Genomic DNA, 21,038 nt, shown 5'->3' on the forward strand with positions numbered 1-21,038 from the left:
GTAATTCACGCCGTAATATTCCGCAGATTAAAGATTTTCCCCAGAGCAAGTTGTGACTCTGGTAAGCAAGGTGCCACTGAGAGAAGAGTCTCAGTGATTTTACGTTTATTCTTACAATATAAACACGCCTGCGACAGGGTGTTCTTGAGCTGAATGCATGGTGTGAAGTTTGTTTTAAAAAAAGAAAACAAGAAAAACCCAGTTAGTGTTTATTCACCTATTCCCGCTGCTACAATGTTCAACTGTTGCTGAATGTCTGCTTTTGAATTAGCTCAAATTAATAAAGGTGTAGGAATACCATATCTGACTCAGTGTGTCATCTAAGCAGTGGTATTTAATACTTGTATACTGTTATTGCATGTAATACTTTTATTTGTATATTTTCAATTTCATTTTGTTTAATGATGTAGTATGCCTTACTTCATACTAATTAGTATGTATTTTATATATTTTTTTTTTATTTTAAGTCACAAAAAAATTGTCAGCAAGACCAGCACTGCATCGGATATAATAAAACTGCAAAGGGAGGGTTCTTCACTTGTGGAAGTTTCTTTAAAATATATATATCTTTCTATTCATGTTCCCATCACAGACACTGTAATTTACAGTATAAAATTTGACTGAAATCCTTTTTTTCTTTCTGCATTATCACAATTGAAAGTATGAGCTTTTGCTTGAGTAGACGAGTCATTATATCGGTGTTCTGCTGAAAATTTATAAATTGGTTTTTCAAAAAGGCTTTTCTTCGAGGTTTCCTTTCAATAATCAAGACTTAACTTGTTTTCTTTTGTTTTAATTAAGTTAATTAAGGAAAATAACAACTGCGCCTATATTACTTCTGTATTAATAATGATTTACAATTATAAATGTTCTGAAAAGAAAAGTGTCAGATCGTGACCGTAGCATACTTATTGCATATTTTAACATATTCCGACGTCTTCTGTACCCTTTTATAGAAACATTTGCAACACACACAAAATATTGAGTTACAAAGTTCAAATAAATAGCTACTGTAATAATGAACCCATGTTATATTAATCAAGTTCACAGAGAAACAAAGTTGTCTTTTATAACTTCTTGAACACTGTATACAAAGCCAAATATTTAATATGTAAATACTTTTTAAAGGCACAGTGCTGATGTCCGCGCCCCTCGTGTAATATGTTAATTAGAAGGGCGTGTCTTATAGACAGAGGCCAATGCTACTGTTGCTGGAGGGCGGAGCGAACATGTCTTCCTCTCCTCCCGTTTCCTTCGGATGGTGTTCTCAGACTGGGATGAAACCGGAGTCTCTACGCCGAGAGTTGAGACCATTAGACCGTTTCATCACCAGCGGATAGTAGGAGGGCAGCTGTGCGTTCATGAAATGTGTACCGGTCAATGCGCTTTATCCAACCCCTAGAAGCGCGACTATGGCCTGTTATTTGTGTGACATTAGATAAAGGGAGTACACCTTGCGTCCGGGAGCATGGAGGTGACGTATGCTGCAGTTTGATGCGTAGAAACACTGCTCACGGACAAAGATGGATTTACCTCGTCGTTTTCCGGACCCGCTTCTCAACCCGATGTTGTTCAATGACTCCGCGGCACCCATCGGTATGAATGAAGCGCGTGCGGCTGGGAGCGGGTCCGGCGCCATGGCAACCAGCGCGTTGAGAAACGATTTGGGCTCCAACATTCATGTGTTGAAAACACTCAATCTCCGCTTCCGCTGCTTCCTTTCCAAAGTCCACGAGTTAGAGCGCAGAAATAAGTTACTGGAGATCCAGCTACAGCACGCCCAGGAGCAGTCCCGGTACCGACTGGTGTTTTCCCGGGACCAAGCGGTCCAGACGAGCCTCGAGCCGCCTCACTCGGACGCATGGTGTCATTCGAGACTCCCCGGTAGGATCTGGAACTTCTCACACAGCGGCCGATACGGTGGACGCTTTGAGACGCATCAGGGGCCTGGAGTGTCCTGGACTCACCCTGACGGTGTCGGGGTTCAGATCGACACCATCACACCTGAACTCAGGGCCTTGTACAATGTTTTGGCCAAAGTCAAGCGCGAGAGGGACGAGTACAGGAGAAAGTGAGTGCAGCTCGAGCTTATATTTATAAGTCAATGTCTTTATAGACGATGTTCTTGTAAATCAAGAAACATTGTGGTTACTGCAATCATTGTTATGATAAAGCTTTAGTAACTTGATATTAGTTACCACTTTCACCTATTGTCCTCCACTGTCTGAAACAAAACGAAAGCTTGTTACATTTATTGCTCTGTTTTACTTTAAGAACAATTACTGTAATATTGTGTTTGGTAATATGTACTTTGGCCAAAACAATGTTTACCATTATATATTACCATTATATATAGATACTGGTTTGACCGACCAAAATATTGAATAATGGCTAGCTTATTATTTACCAAAATGTCTAAGTTACCTATTTAATCTATTACTGATCTAAAATAATAATAATAATAATCTCTCTTTGGTGAACCTAAGGTAAAATCCAGTAAAATTAATAATAAAAAAAAAATCTAAATTAGCTGGTTCTCAAAACTGTTAGCACAATGCTATTTATTGTTCATTGAAACTTTTTCTAATATCTGCCATACTGTAAAAGTCGTTTCCTACTCATTTGAGAACATTGTGAGAACTTTCAAAAGTAACATTAATATAATATGAGCAAAATTATTAAATGGAACATTACCTTAATGTTTTCTTTTACGTCTGCTTAACCGAGAACAAACATTTAAATAATATTTTTGGACATTTTTGAGCACTCATAAAACATTGAAATAATTTTATATCCTAAGGGGAATGTTACGAACACATTCTTAGAGCATATTTTTGTTGGCTGGGTAATCAAATATTTAAAACAAAATAGCCCTTCTCATTCTAAAAACCAAAGCTTTGCCCCCTGTGTGTTCATAGTAAACAAGAGTGTGTGATTCCTTTCTATTTTCTGCCAGTGTCCCTGGGGCTTTTTTTTCAAAGTCTTAACAGTAAGTCTCTATCATTAACCCCTGTATGTTCTCTACTAGTATCCTATTACAAAGTGGCCGGTTTGGATATGAAACCTGAGAACGCAGGGGTGACATTTTATCTGACAAAAAACCATTAGCTTTTTCTCTCCTGCAAATGGGGATCTGCGCAAGCCCATCCCATTCAAAAGCAGTTCGTGGGATCTGCCCTAGAATCTCTTTACAGTTTCTCTTTCTCTTTGGGGACTGATAATTATTGTTATTGGTCCACGCAATACACTTCCACCCATTTAATGCAGGTTTGGTTCATACATAAGGAATTTCCCCCGATTATATTCTCTTTTCTCTGGGTCATTCAGTTCATTGTCTGATTCAACCATTTATTATTGTCATCTGCAATAGGAATGGACCGATGCATGTTAATTTAGAAGATACATTTCCTGTTCTTGTTGCTAAAAGATGCTGGATTTAAGTGTCTCCTGCTCGGAAAGTGACGAATAAAACATTTGTGCCAAATTCCTTGTTTCTGACCCACAGCAGACTGTGTGGGGGCTCATTCATTGCTCAATACAAATTAGTTACTGTAACTTTAAAGCGTTTCCGGTCATCTGGAAACCCCTTGACTACAGGAACCCTGAGATGCTTTTGTGTTTCTCAGACGGTTCCTCTTGGCTGTGCTGCTATCTTAGTTTGTGTCAGTGACTCTGTTGTAATAATAATTGAATAGTCTGGCTATAGAAGGCCAATAGAGGCTTGTCTTGTCTGCCAGAACAGATGTAGTCTGTCTGTGAGAAGCAGCGGACAAATGAGCCACACTATGATTCATTTCCAGATCTTGAGTGAGCTAGAAACCCCACTTCATAAAGAGTGCCTGCTTCCTTTGATTATTCAGTGCTTACAATAGCTGTGCTGTTAGGAATGTGCTATATTTTCGATAAATGATTGAGTTAATAGTCATAAGTGTGCCTTTCCTTAAGTGGCAAAGACAGAATTAAATACTTTTTGCATTGCTGTCGTCTCATGTTTGTTTTAGCCCTCAGATAGAGTGTCACAGTAGCAGCCGGTCAGTTAGGATGGATGTTGGTGGTCTGTCATATTAAATGTGATCAGAGACATGTGGAAAGTGTGGCATCAGACTCATATGCAAAGACCGTCTCCTAGGAAATCATTTAAACAAATATAAAGTCAGCTCATTAATTATGCATAGCTTTGGCAACAGGCTGAATGTTTTGAGTGGCTTGTGTTCTTTAAAGTACAAAGTAACTTGGAGCCAAAATTAAAAGGAGCTGCAATCTGTTAATGTATTTGAATTACCGGTAGCTGAATTTAACCACATCTGGCTATTTTCAGAGGTTCGAGTTTGAGGTCTTTAGGAGAGGGATTTGTTCCTGACTTGTGCACAGAATGCCAGAAAAACATTATTGTTGAAAAGGAAATTCAGTGACCCAGTTATTTTCCTGACTGTCAAAACTACATAAACCTACAAATCATCCCGATAGTGACTGACGGAATATTTTAGGGAGCTTAACATATCTAGAGAATGGAGTCATCTGCCCCACCCCTCGGAGCGTCGTGCGAATTCTTCGCCCATCCTCCCGTTCTATTGGAATTCTTTGTCTGATTAAACCTTTGTGGCAATTCCATGGCTTTGGTAGAAATTCTGGTTTATTAAATTGTTCTGGACTTGTGTGGAAGATGAATGCCTTACTCTTTTATTGTATTGGAAATAATGAACACTAGAAGTCTTTTGGTTTTGCATAATATTTTAATTCGTATCTTCATTGGCATTTCTAAAGGCATGTGTTTGGAGGGATTCTGCCAAAGATTAGAATAAGAAACAGAGTGTAAATCCTATTTATTTATCCACATACCATATGAATGTTGTTCTGGGGGACAGTTTATCATTTTGAAGCTCTAGCTTTGTGATTTAAGCACGTGCCAGATTTCAGTGAAATACACTTAAGCTATAAACCTTTCCTAGCACAAAAGCCATGCATTCTGCAGATGATGGTTTTGAGGAATGAACACTTTCAAAAGGTGTTTTCTAACCGCAGCAGACGCTCTCCACTGATCCGTGTGAGTCGGGCTGTAAAGCCATGGCTGTAGACGTTTGTCCAGTTCTGGTCAGGGATGTTGGCAGTGGCTGCATGTGAAGTGATGTTTTGTGTGGGGGATCAATGGTGTGTGAACAGGAGGTAAGCTTGCAGCAAAGTGAGGTCATCTCTCCAGGGAATGATTCAGTAGTGCTGCCTCACTGGGCAGGAAATCACGGGAACTAGTACATACTGAACAGTTTGACACTTCTAAGAAACAGCTATCAACTGGTGTGATGAAAGAACACCACTTTTGTTTATTTGGAAGGTTTATTTTTATTTTTTATTTTTATTTTTTACCTACAGTCAACCCATGAGTGTTCCTTTAATAAACTGCAGTCAATTTTTGTTTTAGTTTCTACATATGTACAGAATAGAAATGTTCATGCTGTGGTCACTGAGGAGGACTGAGTAGCAGATTATTTCATACCATAATGACATCCATAGATGAGAGCTGATGATCGATCCAGTCTTTACCATCGCAATAAAAATCAATGGGATAATGATGCAAACAAATTATTCAGGCTTGCCAGTTACCCTGAAAGAGGTTATTCTGCCTTTTTCTCCTGAGCTAGCAAGTTATTCGTGATCATGCACATGAGTGACTTTCAAAAGATTTTATTTCCGCGAGATAGATAGATTCAGCGGGTGCAAAGCTGTCAGTTATGAGGTAAATAGACGCATTTCTGAATGACTGTGTTTATTGTGCATGTTTGTACATTTCAAGCTGTGTACAAACGGATTGAGCAGTAGACGCAGCTGCCCAAGACATCATGCATTCAAAAGCTGAACCTTAAAAGCCCCAGTGACGCAAATGCTTTTTAGCCAAAAGCCTGGCTGTCCTATCTTGCTAGTTTGGATATTGTCTGTTCCACTGTGAACAGAAGTACACTTTAACATGCTTTTAAAAAGAGTACTTATTATAGCTGTAGTATGCGTCAAAAGAATATACTTAAGTTTGAACTAAATGAAATGGTTTTGAATACGTAATTGCATGTTAATTGCTATTAAATGAAAATGTATTATAGGTTTAATATAATTGAATGCAATTAGCTGAACTTTAGAGACCTCTTCATATGTAATTTCATAATTACTTCTATTGTCTTTGAGATAATATGGTCAAATTGTACTGCCAAATACTCTAAGCAGGGAGGGTTTAGATCTGTGTGTTCATGTGTGTGTGATTCTTGAGAGTATTGATCTGAAACGCAGCTCGCTCTTCTTCAGACACAGATGTGCGCTCCTGAACACCCGTGGGACTGTCTGGAGCTGGATCAATATGTAGGTCAACTTTGCACATGTTGTCTGGATTTTCATTTAGCACTCTTTCTTTTGGGAATGTATTTATAACTGAATAAAACCTTTTGAGTTTTCAGCTAAACTAGCTTTAACAATTTCCCGGCAATAGGCGTCATTTTAGGCTTTAAAAAAATATTAACTCTATGTGGACATTACAATACTCACAAACATAAGTTCGAGTGCTTTAGGTGGTTGCTATGCTGTCGCATAGGTAATAGGTGATTGCGCACCTCTAAGTAAGTGCCACCAATTAAATGTTATGTGCACCTTTTTTCCTAAAAATAAATGATAGATAAATATGTACATTTATATCATTTTTATTTTAATCTTAATTCATCTACCTCTTGTTTTAGAGGGTTTAGGACAGAAGGACATTGCAAAGAGCTGATTTTGGCACAAGAAAAATCTTCCATCATGCACATGAAATATTGTGCACAGCCTGACAACTTTTGTTTTGTGTTAAGCCACAAATTGTATGTTTACAGCAGTATTTGTTATTTATAGATGTCAGATTCTTATAGATGTCAGAAATGTTGTTCCTGTGAATCAGTATTTTGCAGCAGACATGCATGTACAGGGATTTATATCATGTGAGGTGAAGGTCTTCTTCTAAATTCAAAGGTCTAAAACAGACCTGGGATGAGGCATTCATTTTAGTTAAAAATGAAAGCACAGGCTTATTTTTAAATTTACTTTGTAACTCCGAACTTAATAATTTTATCCCATTGCAAGAACTTAGAAAAGACTGATTATATTTAAGTACTTTATAATTCTTTTAGCATTTAATTGTATAATACTATTATTGTAGTTTCACTTTTGCCATAACCAAACTCATTTTTACTGTGAGTTTTATTTTTCATTTTATGGATTTATTGACTGGTTCCAATGTGGTCTATTGTTTTAAAATGGCTGATAAACCATTTTGATCAATCACTTGAACACTTCTACTGAATTTTAAGAAATCAAAGCAGAGTTTAAAGATCATTGTCTTAAGTGAGTCATAAGAGATCATATGACTGTACAGGAACAGAATGTGGCATAATCCTTGACAACAGTGGTTAAAGAACAGACATGTATAGAAACCAAAGGTGATCATTTACATGCCTAACATACCACTGATCTCATGATTACAAGAAACATCATTCTGCACCAAGCCACTTTCTACAATTTTTTCTTGAAATAGCTGAGAGCTTATTGAATTACAATATCACACCGTGAGAAAACTATGCTGGAGAGTTTCAAGACATCTTAGTGTTCAGATCAGCTACCAAAACAATGATTTCAGCACAAGCTATTTTAAACTCTGTTTGATAATTCTCATTTCAGTCATTTTCATAATTAGGACCATTTTTTAACATCATGAAAATTGTCAAATGGAGTGTGTAGTGTTTGGTGTGGCTCATTAGTGCCACTTTGAGATAAGTTCAGATTTTAAGAAAAGGTCATTTATATACATAACATACCAGCTCATTGTGGCTTGTAGACAAGACTTCTCTAGTTTTTTTACATTATCTCTTTCTGCAAAATATGTTAAGGGGGCGATTGAGGGTCATAGGTCATGACATCCTCTGTCTCCTAGGTTACTTCCCTCCCCCATCTCCTAAGAAATGGCATGCATTTTTGATATGTTTATATGTGATACACATATGTATATATGTGTATATCTATCTATGTTGTATGTATCTGTGTGTGTGTGTGTGTGTGTGTGTGTGTGTATATGTGTGTATATATATGTATATGTGTGTATATATATGTATATGTGTGTATATATATGTATATGTGTGTGTATATATATATATATATATATATATATATCACACACACACACACACACACACACACACACACACACAACGCTTGTGGTTGGCTAGGTTTTTTAAATGATTTGGAAAGACGTCAAAAACTAGATGGGAATCGTCTCTTTGTAGTGAGGCATTTCAGATGTGGTGGACAAATGAGACAATGGGTGTGTCTCTACATTATGCTTTTAAGGTCTTCACAGGTGCTACCATAATCCCCTCACAATCACCTCGTGTTATCATTCTCTGATCTATTCACATGTACACTTTTGAAGCGTTTCAAGATAACTATGGTACTCACAGAACTTCTGACCTACAAACAGATTTGCTTTTTCTTTACCTATAATAGCTCTTTGAAACATTGGCAGAAGTCATTTGAACTCTCCCATTAACTCAACAATGGAAGAAGTCACAGCAGTGTGTACAGTGATGGCTTATGGTGAAGAACAAAGCAAGCAGCTCTTCATTTTGTGGCGTCTCATCTTTCTTTTCCTAAATAGCGGTTCATTAAAAAAAGTTCTAATCCTGTGCTTATTTTTTTTTTACCAGGTGAGTGTTCAAAAGCTTTCATTATGTAGTATTTGTTTTTGTTTATATGAGTAGGTTTCCTCGTGCCATTGTCCACACTGCCTTGTTTAGGAGAGAGTTTCCATTTGGATTGTGTTCAGGATCTTTTGAATAAAATGAAAGCTGTAGTGTGCAGTCTGTGCTGCAGCAGAGGAAATGAGAGAAGTCTGATTCACATGACCTTGCGCTGTTGTCTAGTCAGCTTCACTGAATCCAACTGACATTCAAAGGGATCCACGCTGTCCCTGATCACCCGGATCCATGACATCTCTCCACACACATGTATATCTACACTGTATCTGGATTTTCAGCTCTTATTGACTTGTTGCTACTCCATATGGACCATTATAACGGTCTTTCTTAAAGGGTTAATTCACCCAGAAATATATATATATATTTTTTTTTATTATTTACTCATCCTCAGTGCAGCCTCGATAACTTTTTTTCCCAGAAGCTTATTATATAAATACAAAAGCTTGGAATAATTAAGATTTTTAAATGGTTTTGAAAGAAGTTTCTCATGCTCACCAATGCTGCATTTCTTTGATTAAAATTAATAATATGGTGAAATATTAATACACTTTCACTCTTATTCCCTGAGAACTTTCTTTTCTTGTTTTCACTGAAGATCCACAGCCTCCACATGCTTTTCATGCCTGGCCAACAGGTCAGCTTAACATAACAAGTGCAACTATTTGAAATGAACAGATGATCCCTTCTGGATCTTGTCGTGTTGAGTCAGCACTTGCCCCCTCTTGGCAGGTGTCTTGATGTCTGGACCCAGTCAGACTGTCAGACAATGTAAGTGCAAAACAAATGGAGTCTCTAATCCCTTGAGCATGCAAGAAATGAAAGGATATAATGAGCTTATAAATCAAGAGATCCTGTCATCCTATAATCCAGTTAATGAAGAATCTCACTGTGTAACTATCCTACAGAATCAGACACAGGAATCCCGAAGCTTGTTAACACTTTGCATAGACAGGTGATTATTTAACACTCTGATGGATGAATGAATCATTAATTATAAAGGAAAGATATATTATGTCTTATTAATACCTTTATCTAATGTTTATTTTTACTTTAAAAAATGATTTGTTTTTTTATTATTATTATTATTCAAAATCAGGAGGTTGATCGTGGCATTCTTCATTTTCATTTAAAAAAAAAGAAAAAGTCGTGGCCTAGTGGTTAGAGAGTTTGACTCCTAACCCTAAGGTTGTGGGTTTGAGTCCTGGGCCGGCAATACCATTGATTGAACCCCCAACTGCTCCCCAGGCACCGCAGCATAAATGTGTTCACTGCTGTGTGTGTACACTTTGGATGGGTTAAATGCAGAGCATGTATTCTGAGTATGAGTCACCATACTTGGCTGTATGTCATGTCACTTTCACTTTTATCACATCTTGAAAAGTGTGTGGGCATCCAAGGAAGTGCCCTTAGATGTTCCTCAAGGCTCTATTATGGCTCTCATATTTTTTTCATTGTACATGCAATTAATTATAATGCTTGGTCTTATTCTAATTTAAATTTTGTTGTTGTTGTTGTTTCTTTCTCTTCTGTACAGCACAGTGGTCAACTTTTGTTGTGTTTATTTGTGCATTATAAATAAATGAAATGAAATCAGATATTTGCTTATTTAATTTAGTATACATTACAGTTTTTTTCGATTGCTAAACGACAGTGAGCACAATTGGAGCTACATGTGCAAAACTCTAACTACAGTCTACACTAGCAACAGTCACCTGAGCTCAACAGTTCACATCACCTGCAAAACTCATTACAAGCAACACAACTCTTAACACATGGCTCAAAACAGGCTCAGTGCAGCCAAACACTACACACAACCCTCATTGAGATAACACCCACTGTGACTCAGAACACACTGAGAGGAAAAACACTAGCATCAAACACCAATACAGAAAATACTCACTTTTCCTCTTTACAGTTTGAACTATTTCAGTGACTTCATACGAAGTAATATTTTCTTCAAAGAAAAGTGTGACATTCTTTCACATGATTTATTTACATTTTTAGAACATAACAATTCTTTTAGGTAAATGACAATTAGCAGTTTGCTTCAATAGTCTGTAGTAATTTACGAAATTACAGTAATGAGAAAAAAAAGGTAGAAACTAAAAGTGCATACTGTAATTCGAGCAAACAATTGTGGGACTAATCCTGAAATTGCAATCAACAGTGTTTGAAATCTATTCTGTTTTGAATGTGTGGTTCACAGTTTTGACAGCAGTGTGTTAGCATTTGAACAAAAAGCTGAAAATCCACAGTGTTGTGCAGGTTGTGGTTAAAGTCGTGGGATAAGTGTGTAGAGTTTTGGAAACGGTGTTCAAGCAATGAAAAACGAACTAGAGTTTGGTCCACATGAACTGCTGCTGTGCAGACTGTAGTTAGAGTTTTGCACATGTGACTCCAGTTGTAAACTGTCGTTTAGCAATCGAAAAAAACTGTAATAGTCTGAGCAGAACAGAAAATGTAAAAACATACTCAGAAAGACCAGACGTTGTTTCAGTAACTAATCGATTAATTTCAGTGAAGGATTCATCAGACTGGTTATGAAAGAGATATTACTGGAGAAAAATTCAGGTTTGCCACCACAGGAATAAATTAGATAAAAAAAAAAATGTTTTAACTGAAAACAGTTCTTTTAAATTGTAATAATATTTCACTATATTACACATTTTGCTCACTTTTTGATAAAAAAAAATGCTTCTTTTAAAAACATTAAAATAACAATTATGCTAAATTTAGGATTATTTGTTTGCTTCACTTTTATACCCTGACACACTATGGGTTCCCAGTTGCTGAAAAGCGAGAGCAAAAAATAAAAAGTAATTTACCTCAAACATTTCTCCTGCAAAAGTAAAGCCTTATTAGCATGTTCTGTAATGCACTACAGTCTCCATAGGGATTTTAAGGGAGCTTGTTAGTATCCTCATGGAGCTTTAAAGGTCTCAGGAAGATTCTCAATGGTCAGTGGTAATGGACAGATACTGAAGTTTTTCTTTATTCTCCTTTGAGAACTGTAGATGTAAATAAACATGCTTTGCCTTTGATACTTGTATGGAAATCCCTTAATGTACATTTTTTATGCAGTATCATTAGTACACAGTTTAAATGACTGGTTAATCGAATTACTTTTAATAACTTTCATCCTCCTTTGATCTAATCATTTGAATCATAATTGAATTGACTCCAGATCATGACTTTATGACACTATGACACACTGTGCACATTCATTTCAAGTACAATCAACGGCCATGTCGGCTGTTTTTGTGTTCCAGATGGGAGGAGGAGGTGTCTAAACGTCAGCAGATGGAGTCTTTGGTGGAGACATTACAGGAGGTGAGATTTCAGACCTGTTCTATTGTGACTGTGTTGATGTTTGACATCCATACAGATGCACTGATGCGTGGCTAGCTGTAAGTAATGCTAGTGTATAGAAGAAAATTTCCCCACCCACACTGTTAAAATATATTCTGAGACCATGTAAATAATGCTGAGAAAACGACCAAAGATTTGCTTGATTACTGTAGTTTTGTAGCATGGAAACTTGACATTAAGTCTAGTCAAAACATTTCATTAAAATAATTAAGTAAAAGAATTCAGCTAAAAAAAGACATGCAAAGTAGTGCTTTTATTTTCACCCCTCATTTTTTTCAGTGCTCAGCAAATCTTACTAAATGCTCTCTTTACAGACTGTTCAGTCATCCGAGGCTGTGCAGGGAGAACTGAATGAGAAGATGGAACGTCTTAAAACAGAGCTAGTGGTCTTCAAAAGCCTCATGCCTCATGATGTATGTATTCTGTTATATCTGCTATCAGCTTCTGCACACAACTAATAGCATGCAAACCATGCAAATGTCCATTGATAACAGTACCTTCTTTGAAACAGGGAAACAAAATAATCATTTGACTGCTGCTGTGAATGATAATAAAGATTACAAAATTGACTTTCAGGGAAATAAAGATGAACCCGTAGGTACATTTCTCTAGAATCAGGCTTAATAGTTTCCCATAGTTCTGTGCGGGCAAATTTGCAGTGAAGCAGTCAGTCTTTTGGCACTGGAACAGACGTATATTGTTCCCTCATGTTGAGTAGATGTTGCTCAGTCCCAGTAATAAAGCACAGCTGACTGCTGCCTCCCTGGATATGTCAATGTGAATGTACATGGTTGCAAAGCACCAAAAAGAAGCTAACCATCTGTTGCAGCCAAATTAGCTCGGAGTATTTAATCTGCTCTTTGAGGTTTATTTAGGCCTACTAACCCATAAAGAGGCTGTTTACTGTGTAGTGCTATTCATGCAGTTTTCTAACATATGGTATAATTATATAATATAATGTAATATAATATATGTGTTGTTTCTGTTCATTGACAGTAAAAAAGCTTAAATTGTTTAAGTTTAAAGCCAAATAAAACACGGTTTAAGCATGAAGGAAAGCAGGGTCAGTATTATCAGTTACAAATATAGTCAAATATTTACAAAATTATTTTAGATAAGAGCAATGCTAAAATAAATGAAACAAAGTTTCAGCCAACATATTACAGAAAGAACAGTTCAAATCAATATATATGTATTTAAATTTAACAAGACAATATTTACTGGGTATCTGTTTAAAATGTAAAAAGTTACTTCCTTCACATTGTTTACCAATAGGTGTTTGTTTGGCCTTCCAAAATAAAGTCTCTTCCAATAAACTTTACAGTTTGGAGTAGTGGCATAGAACAAATAGTTTTATTAACAGTTAGAATTCCAGGGTCAAAACAAAGTTTTGCAATTGTAGTATTAAATAGATTAAATGCAGAATGGGTGCAATACTTTTTTGGAGTTTAGTTCTGAATATTGCAAAGACTGCTGCAAAATTTACATTCCTGACTATAGAAAAGTCTTTTGGTGTCACTGGAATTCCATGGACAGCTAGAATAAGTGAGTAACATGCCTCCTTGATTTAATAACTGATTAACTTATATTATGCATGCTGAAAGCCAATTAAAAAAAATAAAGATTTATTTTTATATAATGTATTGTAATTGTTCCAAAAGTGGTACCTATGTGGATAAAAGTTATGTTTATACAGTAGGGATATATAATTTAATAGGCAATATTTGTTTATGAAAACAAGTTAAACTCAAAGGAAACCTAAGACCACCTAATTTGCAAAAATCAAATTCACACTGGAGTTTACCCCAAAGCTACATCCAACGCCATCCACTGAAACGCCACTCTCTCGTGAACGTGCATATGACAGTTAGCGGAAGCTTGAGATTATGGTTTATAAAGTTTTAAATATTGATATTTTTCTTATATCAAACGCCGTTTTGAGCACTTTTTATGACTAATGTCTGCTCTTTATTTTGCTTCAAAATCACCAGTTAATATCATTATAAAGCTTGGAAGAGCATTTTAAAATATAATGCTGTTTGTATTTGTCTGAAAGTAGAAAGTTCCTAGGATGACTTGAGGGTGAGTAAATCATGGGGTAATTTTCATTTTTGGGTGAACTATCCCTTTAAGTCACGGTCTTAAAATTACTAAAGGTGATGATAGACGGGGGATCTTTTTGAGCAGTGTTGTCGAGCTATGTTGCTTGGGCACTTTTCCATTGAGAATGGGCAACAAATTTGTATCTGGATACTTTAGATTGGTCATGGGCCCGGTGTCTCACCTGGTTGCCTGTCGAATCCAACATTACCCAGCAACATTCCTCAAAAAGATGCCCCATGTATCATCACTTTAAAACTAAACTAAAAATAAATTAAAGCTAAAAGGAAATATATATATATATATATATATATATATATATATATATATATATATATATATATATATATATATATATATAAAAAATTACAAAAGCAATTAACAAAATTATTCAGATTTTAACTAAAATTATTAACATAATTTATAAAAATAAAGATAATTAAAATATCAATAAATACTATTATATTATATAAACAACACGAGAATAAAACCGATTTATACATTTTCTTTATATTATCATTATTATGCATGCAGTATTTCTTATTTAATATGAATTTAGATAATTAATTAATGTATAAAATATTAGCATTTTTCCTTTTAAGAATTATTACTGCATATGCAATATTGCTTAAGTGTGTTATGGTATAATTTTGTAGTGCAAAGGAGGTCAGTTTTTCTTTTCCAGTTCTTTGCTAAATCAGTGCATGACAGAAAGGTTCTGCAATATGTTTTATTCACATTCTCATGCATCCTTGTGTAGGAAGTGTCTGACTTGGACACTAGAATCCAGGAGAAAGCCATGAAGGTTGATATGGACATCTGCAGGCGCATCGACATCACAGCCAAGCTTTGTGACGTGGCACAGCAGAGGAACTCCGAAGACATGAGCAAGATACTGCACAGTAGCCCATCCAGAGCTCCTCCCGAACAGAAAGGGGTACAGAAACTTACACTCGCAACAGAATCTAATAATACCATCCATTCTACTGCAGCAGTGCTCCGGTAATGATGCATAGTTTCAGATAAGGATTTAGCAATACAGTATTAAATAATGTGCTAATTTGGAGTACAGATTTGATTTGCATTAGATGGAGTTTATATAAGAGTTTACCATGCGATCAGCAATCAGAGGGTGTGTGTGTTGTAGGGGATGGCAGTATGCAGGAGGAAGGAGTATAAGGGTGAATCAGAGGAGCAGAGTGTGGAGACTGATGGGGAATCTGCTCAAAAGGAGGAGGATGTGCCTGGTTCTCTCAACATCACTGATGAGATGAAGAGGATGCTCAACCAGCTGTGAGTCCTCATCGCCACTAGAGGGCATCTTCTGATGCTTTTTGTGTGTGTGTAAATGATTTGTTTACTATCATTATTATAAATGCAGTTTAATTATTTAATATTAACTTAGATTATTAATTGATTTAAAGAATATTTGCATTTTTTCTTAAAAAAATTATTTGTCATAGTTCAGGGATGTGTTCATGATTACTGTGCAATGTTGTTTATGTGTGTTTATGGTAGTTTTGTAGAGCAAGGGAGGTCCTTTTTCCTGTTCTAGTTTTCTTTTAAATCAGCGCATGACAGATCAAGTCTGAAATATGTTTTATTCACATTCTCATGCATTATTGTATAGAAAGTGTCTGACTCGGACATTAAAATCCAGGAGAAAGCCAATCCAAAAATATATTTACCACAAATATTGTACACAAACACAAAACTAAATATCAGCATTTTTTTTTGTTGTTTATCAAATATTGTGAATTACTGTAAGTGGGAAAAATGCTACAAAAGTCTATCAATATAATATAATATAATATAATATAATATAATATAATATGCATGTTGTTAATTAAAACTGAATCTAATTTAAACAAATGGTTTTCTGTAATTGAAATAAAGCATATAAATATTAAGAAATAAAATATAAATATTAGATTAAAACCATTAACCTAAATGAAAATAAGACTTTGTGTCTAAGTGAAATAAAGTCAAAGTAATACATTTACTAAATCCAACAGAAAGAAGATATTATATATAAAATAGAAAGTAAAAAACATATATATTTAAAAAAATTACGAAACCACGTAACTAAATTATTAAAATTTAAACAAAAATTAAATACTATAAATCTTGCATTTTGTTGTTGATCACTTGCTGCCATCTAGTGTTCACATGGTGAATTGAGTGCTGTATTTTTATTTTCCTATTTGATTAAGATCTTTTATTATATAATTAGTTATACTTTTTGTCTCTTCTTACTTTCATAATCTCTTAAATAAAACTTGTTATTGGCATGTTTCCCTTGTTCAATATTTATTCTTCCCTTATGTATATAGTCTTTTATTTGAAATCTTTTCGATTGTGGATCTGTTGATTTTCCTTTTCTTTTCTCCTCTGTGTGTCTCCTTTTTTCCCTCTTTTCTCTTCCACATCTGTGTCTGCTGCCTGTCTTGAGCACAGAGGTTGCTCAGCTAATTGGTTTGTTGGCAGGCGGGAAACGTTCGAGTTTGACGATGACTGTGACAGTCTGGCATGGGAGGAGACGGAGGAGACGCTTCTGCTTTGGGAGGATTTCAGTAACTATAACAGTCTGAGCGCTGCTGGCACAGTCACCGCAGCATCCTGCACATCTGACTCTCACGCAGAGACACATGAGCAGGTACCTCACCCGGTCAACCCCTCTCTATTAGCAACCAAGTTTGGATAAAAGTGCCAGAGGTATAAAGTGTGAAGAAAAACATATTGTCTACATATGGCAACAATGTTCTGAGGAATTATTTAATAAATTAACTGAATGCAGTAGGCAAGCACCATGTAAAATACAACTTATATATATATGAGTATGTTACTAAGTTAGTAACAATACAGTACTTAATCATAAAAAAATTTTGTTTTTTTTTAGGATTGTCCCAATGTTAGGTACACTAGCATTCAAAAGTTTGTGTTTAGTATGATGAGGTCTTTTTTGTTGTTGTTGTTTTTATTTTAGAAATAATGCTTTTATTCAGCAAGGATGCATTAAATTTATTTAAAATGCCAGTAAAGAAATGTAGAATTTTCATAAGGTTACAAAAAGTTTCTATATTAAATGAATGCTGTCCTTTTAAACGTTCTATTCCTAAAAGAATTCTGAAATGTGTCTGAATTCATGAAAATATTAACCAGCACTCTTTTAACATTGATAATAATAATAAATATTTCATGAGCATCAAATGAGCATCTGGAGGATCATGTGGCACTGAAGACTGGAGTTATGATGCTGAAAATTACATTTTAAAATATATTCAAATGGAAACTGTTATTTCAAATGGTAATAATATTTCACAATATTACAGTCAAATAAATGCAGCTTTGATGAGCATAAGATACTTTTTTATAATGACTTTTGAACTGTTCTTACTGGCCATAAAATTGAGAATGCATATTGACTACATAAAATATTACATAATGCAATAATACATTCTGCACTTATATACTGTCCTGCCAGGATCGAAGTCTAGGAAGCCTCATAAACGAAACCGAGTCCCTCTTTAAGACCAGAGACCAGAAGTACCAGGAGACCATCGGTCAGATTGAGGTGAGAGAACGTTTGTTCAACCGATATTAGTTTGTTTCTGATATAAAAACACCATCTTCCTCCTGCAGCTGGAACTGGCCACAGCCAAGAATGACATGAACAGACACCTGCATGAGTACATGGAGATGTGCAGCATGAAGAGAGGGCTGGACGTGCAGATGGAGACCTGCCGGAGGCTCATCCAAGGCACAACCACCACCGGCAGGTTGGTTTCAACCGTCTATGTCATCTGCACTAATAAAACACCACAGTATGTTTCTACACAGAAGGTTTTGAATCATTTCTGCAGGCAATCACCCTCCCTCAGCTCTGTGGCCAGCAGTGATTCAGGAAACACCGATGACATCCAGGACGAGCTGGAGCCTGATGGAGAGAAAGAAGAGCCGGTAGAGATGAATGGAGAAGCCAGATGATGATCAGCCCTTCATCTTCCGGGTTTCTCTGCTTCTCTGTGACTCTTTTACATGTCTGGTGACTTTTTCTTACACAGTACAGAGGAGTGTGTAATTTCGAGATTCCCAAAGAGCAAGTATTGGTGCTTTATATGCTGTCTTAGAGCAGGACTTGTTCCCTCTTCATCAGCACTGCCAAGGCATGGCTTTAACTGAGGTGACACGCTTTATAATATGATGATTACTATATATAATAATGCATAATAAAATATATAAATAATACAATATTTTATTATGCAATTTCTGCTATCTATATCGCTCATTTGTTTACAGAAATCTGAAAGGCAAGTTGCACAACCACAATCAGTTTAAATAACAGATTAAAACCCCGTTATATCACTCTACATCAAGCTCTGGAATAAGTTCAGGCTTTTATCGTCACAATAGTCAATAGGTCAGCCACGCAGTATGCTTCACAAAAACATCTCTGCGCCGAGTCAGTTCAGATGTTTTCACCACATGCAGTTGTTGCTGAACTAAACACTGTGCACTAAGATCTATGCAATAATCTGGACCAGACTGGCATTGTATTCTGTGATTCTCTTTGCTGGAGACAGATTCAGTATGTGTGAGGTGATTCGCCTTAAGTGCAGTTTTTCCCTTGTTTTTTTTGTATTGGCTCTTTCAGTGTTGGAGCGTAGCAGTAAAACCCAAACTCTTGTGCCTACAAATATGCTGTATACAGTGTCTTAGTTGCCTTATATTATTCTCTGAATATTCTGAGGACATGCTTTTGCTATGTTATAGATTATTAAATCCTCATATCCTATCCCTGATGACGTCGAATTTATGTCCACAAGATGTTAAATTGTGTAAGGTTTTGGATGATCTCAATATTTGGAAGCCATACAGTACATATATCTGTCCTCAGGTGTTGGGAGGTTTGGTCAAGCTGCAAAATTGCTACTGAACATTTGCTGTTACTTTTAGTACTAATACGTGGGTCATACTCAGGAAAATATGCTATTTGTGCTGAAAATTCTGACTTGTTTTTGTTTCTAAAATAATAATATATAGGTTTACAAGTTACAATACCAATTATCAAAGTACTTCTGCTAACCTTAGAGCGCTACATTATTTCTACCACATCACAATAAAAAATAAATTTGGTATACTTATAATAGAGAACTGAGTAGATTCTGTAGATTTAGTATCACTCGGTTTCATTGTGCCTTGAAATATATTTATGAAATAAAAAAGAACTAATAATATTAATAATAACATTTTGTCAGAAAGAAGAAATGTCACATGGGAGTGCAAATTCTGCATTTCTACATCTTAAAATACAGCAGTTGAAAGCATGATATGTACATTTCTATAAAATTCAAATTTAGTTTAAGCAAAAAAAAAATACTAATATATTTTTTTCCCTAAGTGTAATAGTGATAACATTTCATTAAAAATGTTTTACTTAAAAAAAAAAAAAAAACACTGTATATTTTGCATTACAAACAGTCAAACTGATTGATTGATGTGACTGAAGAAGCACGCTATGTCATCACTTCCTGTGAATGACCCACACTGTCCCCCTCTCCAAAATATGTTTTTTGGCTTATTATTCAAGAGGTGGCCAGAAAAAAAGAGATGATTATGTATTATTTATTTCTTTTATTCCACATGTGTGATTTCAGTTTTGAAACCAGATGGATGTTCATGTTATCATATAACTCGTTTTGTTAAATATATTTCTGTTACCTTTGTTTTTCTACTTGATCAACGTGTATTGATCGATTGATGAAAACAGTATCTGGGTGATTGAGATTTGCTATTATTGTCTTTTTAATTAACGGAAATGAATCATTCCATGTTTTACTATCCTATATATGGGTATTCAGAAGGTATATGTTGATACAGTTTATGATTTAATATTTCTTGCCTTAAATGTGGGTTATTCTAATAAAATGTATTGGTTTGTGCTGTACACAAAAGAAATCAGCTGACTGGTCTTGTGCTGAAATCAGCATGTCTGGGAATGTCTGGAAATGAGAGAGTTTTTGGAAATCTGGAGGACTATGCAAGTCTTATGGAACTGTAGTCTGATTTTATGCTGGTTTTAAATAAAAAAAAGTTTGCCTTATCACTGTTTCATATTTTTCATTGATTTCACATGGAAATTTCTGGCTTTGCATGATTAAGCATAACTTTAGAGGACAAATAAAAAAGGTTGGTTATATTTCATAAGTAAAATTCTGGGAAAGAGATGTTGAGACTTGATTTTCAGTGGTTCAGATGATGGTACACGAAGTCAAGTTTCTTGAGGAATACAGCTTTGTTTTGCTGATGAAGGCCATCATTACAGACAAAGTTCCTCTTTGTATTTCATTTGGAAACCAAGGTCCTAGAGTCTGGAGGAAGGCTGGAGAAGCTCATAGCCCAGGTTGCTTGAAGTCCAGTGTTAAGTTTCCACAGTCTGATGATTTTGGGTGCAATGTCATCTGCTGGTGTTGGTCCATTGTGTTTTTTAAAAACCAAAGTCACTGCACCTTTTTACCAAGAAATATTGGAGCACTTCATGCTTCCTTCTGCTAAGCAGCTTTTTTTTCCATCAGGATTTGGCACATGCCCACACTACCAAAAGCGCCAAAAGTTGGTTAAAAGACCATGGTGTTGGTGTGCTTGACTGGCCAGCAAACTCACCAGACCTGAACCCCAGAGAGAATCTATTTAGAAAATTAATTTAAAATAAATCTAATTTATCATTCATTCATTCATAAAATAAAATAACTGGAATACAGCTGTCTACTAAAAATGTTTTTATTGTATCACAGAAGTAAATTATATTTT

At 35.6% G+C, this 21,038-nt stretch overlaps 1 protein-coding gene across 2 annotated transcripts; it reads left to right on the top strand.

Moving 5' to 3' along the window:
* Positions 1-1,204: 1,204 nt before the first annotated feature.
* LOC113068860 (intermediate filament family orphan 2-like) lies at positions 1,205-20,331 on the top strand. Of its 2 annotated transcripts, none has more exons than XM_026241738.1 (9): positions 1,205-2,071; positions 12,029-12,089; positions 12,443-12,541; positions 14,989-15,165; positions 15,376-15,521; positions 16,686-16,884; positions 17,713-17,802; positions 17,871-18,007; positions 18,092-20,331. In XM_026241738.1, the coding sequence occupies exons 1-9, from the start codon at positions 1,524-1,526 to the stop codon at positions 18,213-18,215; spliced, it is 1,581 nt and encodes a 526-aa protein (XP_026097523.1). In that variant the 5' UTR covers positions 1,205-1,523; the 3' UTR covers positions 18,216-20,331. The 2 variants fall into 2 exon arrangements, with proteins under 2 accessions (XP_026097523.1, XP_026097524.1); XM_026241739.1 differs by having other exon boundaries at positions 1,210-2,071; positions 16,716-16,884; positions 18,092-18,231.
* The last annotated feature ends 707 nt before the right edge of the window (positions 20,332-21,038 follow it).

The sequence above is a fragment of the Carassius auratus genome, unplaced genomic scaffold, assembly GCF_003368295.1.
Source record: "Carassius auratus strain Wakin unplaced genomic scaffold, ASM336829v1 scaf_tig00000254, whole genome shotgun sequence".
Classification (NCBI taxonomy): Eukaryota; Metazoa; Chordata; class Actinopteri; order Cypriniformes; family Cyprinidae; genus Carassius; species Carassius auratus.

What these genes read in the sequence shown, in the direction of transcription:
- LOC113068860 (XM_026241738.1), top strand. Translation starts at nt 1,524, where the DNA reads ATGGATTTACCTCGTCGTTTTCCGGACCCGCTTCTCAACCCGATGTTG. An exon ending in ACGCAGAGACACATGAGCAG is followed by an intron (nt 16,885 to 17,712) that starts GTACCTCACCCG and finishes CTGTCCTGCCAG; the next exon opens with GATCGAAGTCTAGGAAGCCT. An exon ending in AGACCATCGGTCAGATTGAG is followed by an intron (nt 17,803 to 17,870) that starts GTGAGAGAACGT and finishes TTCCTCCTGCAG; the next exon opens with CTGGAACTGGCCACAGCCAA.